This window comes from Pleuronectes platessa, chromosome 22 (genome assembly GCF_947347685.1).
Source record: "Pleuronectes platessa chromosome 22, fPlePla1.1, whole genome shotgun sequence".
Taxonomy (NCBI): domain Eukaryota; kingdom Metazoa; phylum Chordata; class Actinopteri; order Pleuronectiformes; family Pleuronectidae; genus Pleuronectes; species Pleuronectes platessa.
The window spans coordinates 3,557,856-3,564,519 of record NC_070647.1 but is presented as its reverse complement, the minus strand read 5'-3'; the positions used below and the strand labels follow the sequence as shown (position 1 = coordinate 3,564,519).

General features: G+C 40.1%; 1 protein-coding gene and 1 long non-coding RNA gene across 5 annotated transcripts; one reads left to right on the top strand and one right to left on the bottom strand.

Moving 5' to 3' along the window:
• The first annotated feature begins 534 nt into the window (after positions 1-534).
• LOC128428753 (G2/M phase-specific E3 ubiquitin-protein ligase) lies at positions 535-4,553 on the top strand. Of its 4 annotated transcripts, none has more exons than XM_053414999.1 (8): positions 535-594; positions 1,399-1,596; positions 1,685-1,771; positions 2,036-2,289; positions 2,477-2,605; positions 3,023-3,163; positions 3,758-3,869; positions 4,181-4,553. In XM_053414999.1, the coding sequence occupies exons 2-8, from the start codon at positions 1,461-1,463 to the stop codon at positions 4,396-4,398; spliced, it is 1,077 nt and encodes a 358-aa protein (XP_053270974.1). In that variant the 5' UTR covers positions 535-594; positions 1,399-1,460; the 3' UTR covers positions 4,399-4,553. The 4 variants fall into 4 exon arrangements, with proteins under 4 accessions (XP_053270974.1, XP_053270972.1, XP_053270973.1 ...); XM_053414997.1 differs by lacking the exon at positions 535-594 and adding an exon at positions 919-936; XM_053414998.1 differs by lacking the exon at positions 535-594 and adding an exon at positions 925-1,079.
• A 180-nt stretch (positions 4,554-4,733) lies between these two features.
• Positions 4,734-6,140, bottom strand: LOC128428752 (uncharacterized). Its single transcript, XR_008333827.1, has 2 exons — positions 5,879-6,140; positions 4,734-5,731 (listed from the first exon to the last, which is right to left on the bottom strand). It is a non-coding gene; the product is annotated as an uncharacterized LOC128428752 (long non-coding RNA).
• Positions 6,141-6,664: the final 524 nt, after the last annotated feature.

Sequence of the window (6,664 nt, the reverse complement as noted above, 5' to 3'; positions counted from 1 at the left end):
AATAGGAAAAATAATACTTATTATATGATCCCTGCCTGACTTGTTTGTGTTTATCTGCTGTAGACGAGCTTTAACAGCGCGTTGCGCCGCTCTCTCTCCCGTTAAAAGTGAATGTCGCTCACCCAGCTCTCTCTCTCTCGCTCCACTGTCTCTCTCTCCTGTTACTACATGTGTTAAACCAAATGCACGAAAAGCCAAATCAAATCAGAAATACGTAGACCACTTCTTTTTAACTCGCATACATATTTATTTTCATCAATGCTGCCTACCACACAATCAAATCCGAACATCCCTTCCTCTCTTTGGAAAAGACGGTCGCTCAGTGTCGACGTCGGGACACAATATTGCTCTGATGTTGCATGTCGAAGGTGAGTTAGCTTCAGCGTTGTCAGAGCTGTCAAAGCGTCTTGGTGTAACGTGTCTCCCACATACCTGGGACACCGTTCTCCACCGGCGGCGTGAGGGCAGAGGACGGGCACGGCTGGGCTGGGGAACTTTATTTTGAAAGGTTTCCCGGCCCTGTCAGCTGTTTTAAGACACGTCACACCAAGACGCTTTGACAGCTCTGACAACGCTGAAGCTACAGCCGCAACAGTAAGGACAGGGCCGGTCTTTCCTACAGGCGACATAGGCGGTTGCCTAGGGAGCCACTCAGAGGGGGGCGCCAAAAACTGCGCCGAGCCAAAAAATAAAAATATATATATTGTATATATATATAATATATATATATATATATATATGCTAGGCAGAGTTTTTTTGCGCCCCCTTCTATATGTGGTATGGTGCAAAATAATGTATTTAATTACTTTAACTGTAATTTAAGTAGTTTCATAAGAGAAATCAGTAAATGACAGCAGCACTCAGGTGGAACGTTTGGCACGGGAGCAGTTGCACCCCGTCCTGTCTCTTTGGGGGTAACGTCCGCCCACATGCCAGGTGTAGTCTGGATGAGGAGCTGAAAGCTCCGTGTCGTTATTGCTGCTGCATTCATTCTGTATTCTACAGCTTAGTAGTGGGTTAGAGTCACCTACGTTAGCTCCTAAAGCTTCGCTTGATCACCACGAGTGTCATTGAGACAGGTTGTGTTGTTTTGATTGTCTACTTAGACTGGTAAAACTTTGAAACTCCGCTGGGCAGTGAGGATGGATACTCGCGCACTAGGTGGGCGGGGCTACATTCGCCTGTATAGGTGTTTAATTTACCTGCGCGTCGTCTTGCAGGCGGGTCGCGATAGTATATTGTTTACTTTACAGTGTGTAGCGCTGTTACTGTTACACTGTTTATGTCAAAGTAAGGCTTAATGGCTTTCGCTTTTGATTGGAGTCCAATCGAATCCAATTTTTTTGCTATCTTTACAGTCAAACATGAATAATAAAAAACATATTTTTTTCTTATTAGGGTGGTTAACAACCAGTGACCCCACCAAGGCCATATCTCAGTGTGTGGACAACTATCTCCGTATGCATAAAATGGAGAGTCCCTTACTTCTCAGCATGGACTTAAGAAGAAGTCCGGCTGAACAGGACATGGCCCTCATCTCCTTTTACAAGCAACCTAATGTGGAATGGGGACGACCTCTGAATTCCAGACTTGAAGGTTGCTCCAATATCAATTTTCAGTTGCCCCAAAATAATTCCAAGTATTTCTTTTAATTTATTCTGTCAAACCAAACCTTGTGTTACAGGAGATACTGCTATTGGCCAGGGTGTAACCCGCTTTTTTTTCTCAACATGCATCGAAAAGCTGAAGTCTGGATTTTGCATACATTTTGGTATGTATGTTAGCTGTATGGCATCCTCTTTTTTTGTTGTTTAATGTTTATTCTAAGTAGCATATTAAAGATTCCCCCCATAAAATTATTTTAAATAACAACTATACAAGTTTGTCATATCTTAGTAGTGTTGCTGTATCCTGAATGTTCAAAGAATTCTATCAAATGTATAATAGCTGTACTGTAGAGAACTGGAGTCTCCAGTCCATCACAGATAGTAAAAACCATGTTGTTGTCATTTAATGTTTTTAATGTCTTGAACAGCAAACGCCAATGTTACACGGCTTTTCGAAGGAGAGCCTGGACATTTAGTCCCCTCAGCCTCTCACTTTCTGGTTGAAAGTGACATGTTCATGGTGGCTGGGAGAATGGTAGGCCACTCTTTTCTTCATGGAGGACCATGCCTGGCTGGACTCAGCCCTGCTATTGTCCATGTACTACTTGGTGGTAGTCCTGAAACTGCCACAGTTACACTGGAGGACTGTCCAGACCTGGACATAAGAGAAACGATCAGGCTTGTATGTTATACAAATAAAGTTATTTATTTGATGTTATATTTTATGAACAGTGCACTGTGCATTGTGTATCCATTGTCCTTGATGAGTGATGCTTATATTTGGCCAACTCATACTGCACATTGTACCTGGCATTACTCAACTTTTTTTTTTTAATCGCCTAACAACTTATTTTGCCTCTTGTCTAAAGCTTGAAGGGGAATCCACACTGTCAGAGAAGGATGCAGGAAGTGTCCAGGAATTGGCCTATGCCTGGGACCTCCCATCCCTTACCGAGAAGAACAGGAGATGGATTTTTGAGAAGCTTCTGATCCATGCTGTGAGTGAAAATTTAAGAAATGTGTGCTTCCAAAAGTTACAAGTTTGTTTGTTTTTATCATCTGAGTAATATGCACATTGCTAAATTTATCTGTCTGACAAAGTTAGTTGCTCACTTTTTCTGATTCATTTGCAAGGAAACAAACTGTCATGGATGATGTTGTAAAATGTATGTGACAAGTTATTTTCCTGGAAACATAATAGTTGGTGGATGGTCAGTAATAAATGCAAATTAGGTTTATCAGTGAGCATGAGGACAGTATCATATAACTTTATTCACTAGTGGATATAAACATAACAGATGAATTTAAATGTTATTATTTTCTTGAAAATAATGTTTTTCTAATATTTTACTCTGAGATTGCTTTAGGATGAGTAATGTTATGGGATATACCCTTTGTCATGTTACTATTAACAGGTGATCGGCCGTGTCACAAGACAAATAAAACAGTTTCGACGAGGTCTTAAAGAAACCTCAATGTGGACAATGCTGACCCAACGACCTGACACAGTGGCCTTGCTTCTCCCAAAAGAGGGAGGTGCGAATATCAGCCCTGAGGTAATTTTTTATTACTCTGATCTTGTAATGTTTGTAATTTTTTCTTACTATGCCATTGCCAATTACAGTTCATACCTGGTCAGCATCTATTATGGTCCATGTTCAAGCTTGTTCTTAATATTTATGTGTTCCTACATACTATTCCCTTTCCCTGAATCATCAACTTTCCAAAAGTACCAACTACTGATGTATCATCAAAACCTACAAAAGTGATATGCAATACAATGATGATAAAGATGTACAAGTTTCTCATAAACATGAAACTCATGGAAAAGTCATAAAATTAGAACACTATTTTTAAGGCCTGGAAATAGTTTGGAATTACTGGAATGGTTTTCAAAACTTTTTTTATGTATACTGTTTTGGTTGTTTGTCCTCCTCTCCTCCTCTTTCTCCCGGAGTAACAGTCTCATTATTGCACCCTTTGATGGATGTATAGGCCTGCCTATTTTTAAATACTTAAATAAAGTAATGGAAATGGGATAAAACATTATTTAAATTTCATGGAAAATTTTGAAAATTCATTGGGGAAAATGTGTGGGAACCCTTAATAGAAAAATGATTCAGTGCTCTCTTATGTTATTTTCAATGCAGGTACTTCTTCAGCGAATCATTTGGCCCTGTGAGGATGACGATGATGATGCCGATTATTCAGTTGACACCAGATGCCGCATGACAGGCTATCTTCAACAGTTCATTGTGAATGGTAGGTTTACAAAATACATTTGAAAGTGGCTACTTGGCTGTTTAAATGTTCAATATGCACATTGTGGGTGGATTTTTTTAATATTGTCATTTTGCTGTTTTTAGCTCAATAGTCAGTAGTCTAACTGGTCTCATTCTAAAAATGACTTTTATTTTAACAACTTATCTTAAGAGTTAGACTTCTCTTCTATTGCGTATAGGCTGTTAATGCCAGGCTCTGTCATTTACCCTAATGATAAGTAAAGTCAAATTATATATTTTTTTGTCATTTGATTTGTTCATCGTTCAATAATTTTTTCATCTCCTCCATAGCAACACCAACTGAATTGACTAATCTGGTCAAATTCTGGACCGGGTGGGAGATTCTACCAATGAGACCCTCTGTAGAGGTAGTCATGGGCCGATACCCCACAGCCTCCACCTGCTTCGAGACCTTACGCATCCCAGGGCATTACAAAGATTATAAATCTTTTGAAAGTGACATTCAGGCCTGTATTTGCTCTTGCCAAACAGGATTTGGCCTTGTGTGAGAGACAAGATTTGATCTTGTACGAAATGTTGATGTAACTTTGTTGGCTGTTAAAAATGTTGACTGTTATGCAACAAGTATTAATGTTTAAAGAGTTGGCTGAATTGTTATACTTGCCCAGCCCTCACCAAATTGATACACTTGATTAAGTGATATTGCTTGTTTTTGGCATTAGACACATCTGAGGTTGAAAAAGTTTTAAACGTTAACGGATTTTATTTTGTCACCGTTACATCTGGAGGGCTTGAATGCCCTTTGCAGTTTTAATAAAACAAATGTCAATTTCACACACATACAATGGTGGTGTGCATAAAGTTGCAGGAGGTTTTTGGCAACATGTTCATTATAAACAATCTCTGCAGACAAATAAATCATTAATCCAGGAGTTATGTGGACTTGACTGTAGTGGTTTCACTGTTACAGCTGAAGAAGATGCAAGTCTTTGCAGAATTACAAAACAAATGCCGATATTCAGCTTTCACATAAAAATGTGGTACATGGCTCATTCCTTTAGATGTCAAACAAATAACAGAACATTTCTGGAATGAAATGAAATATGACAAATCAAATAACTTCTGAGAGTCTAAAATAGTTTAAAGCTGAGTACTGTAGCTAAGTCATTCTGAATCTATTGTATCTTGTTTCCTTTTTAACAGCTCAAAACTCTCCTCCCGTTTCCTTACAGCACACAAATTAAAACTGTGTGTTATATATGATTATGTGGTGGTTTGGGAACCGGTACAGCAGGTACAGTATGCGCTAAATGTATCTTGTGTCAGTTGTCACAGGATACAAGATCTAGTTAAAGTGCAAAAGTTCTTGCTATTATATTTTGTACAAACAATACATGAGAAATCAATTTCTCATAAAACAAAATCAGTTTATCAGTTAAACATTTTTCAGTAATGGACTAAAATTAAAGATCTTTTCAAGATATTACTTTGATGTGATTTGTGGAGGTAAGGTTGCTGAGATAATTCTGTTTCTCTTGCTGACTAGCTGTCCTTAGTGGCCCAGCCATTAAGGCAGGGGTGTCAAACATGTGGCCCGAGGGCTAAATCAGTGCTTACATCAAAGCTTTGACAACATCCATTTAGTTTGTTGCTCTCAATTCAGTTGTTTTACAGAGAAAGAAATTGCTCACAGAACTGAACAGTGGCAATGTGAATATCACAGCCAAAGGACTGGGATGCAGCTCTTGGGTTAACTGCATCTCCTAAAGATGTTATTTGTTCATCAGTCAGCGGGCAATCTGCATCTGGAACAATGATGCTTGAGTGGTCATCATGGGGAAGTCCACTGTTTTCCCACTCAATATCTGGAATGTCCATATCCTACAAATAGAACAATTTGAAATTTCATGCAGTATTATGTGGATAAACAGTAGGCACATTTTCAATATGTCCTCTTGGCTTCTAATTGAACTGCTTACACATGTGGACCACACTACATATTAAAATCACATTATATTTTGCATGTACCTCTGGCTCAGGAATTGGGTGATGTGCAAGACCCAGCATCCACAGCTGGTTAGGGGTCATCTGGCTCTCAGTTCTTATGGGATGATTGTCCCAACCACTGCGAAAAGTATCGAGGTCATCCTGCAGGCGTGGGAGGAACACAAAGTGGCAGCAGAAGAGGTGTGTAATGTTGTCGATGCTGAGGAAGCCCTCTTCTTCAAGGTAGTGGAGAACATCGTAGTAGATGCTTGTTACAGCTACCCACAAGTCTCTCCACAGCCGCTCAATCCTGGAAAATTTTTAAATTTACTAAAAAAAACTCTGCCTAGCAAAAAAAAAAATATATATATATATATTTTTATTTTTTGGCTCGGCGCAGTTTTTGGCGCCCCCCTCTGAGTGGCTCCCTAGGCAACCGCCTATGTCGCCTGTAGGAAAGACCGGCCCTGTCCTTACTGTTGCGGCTGTAGCTTCAGCGTTGTCAGAGCTGTCAAAGCGTCTTGGTGTGACGTGTCTTAAAACAGCTGACAGGGCCGGGAAACCTTTCAAAATAAAGTTCCCCAGCCCAGCCGTGCCCGTCCTCTGCCCTCACGCCGCCGGTGGAGAACGGTGTCCCAGGTATGTGGGAGACACGTTACACCAAGACGCTTTGACAGCTCTGACAACGCTGAAGCTAACTCACCTTCGACATGCAACATCAGAGCAATATTGTGTCCCGACGTCGACACTGAGCGACCGTCTTTTCCAAAGAGAGGAAGGGATGTTCGGATTTGATTGTGTGGTAGGCAGCATTGATGAAAATAAATA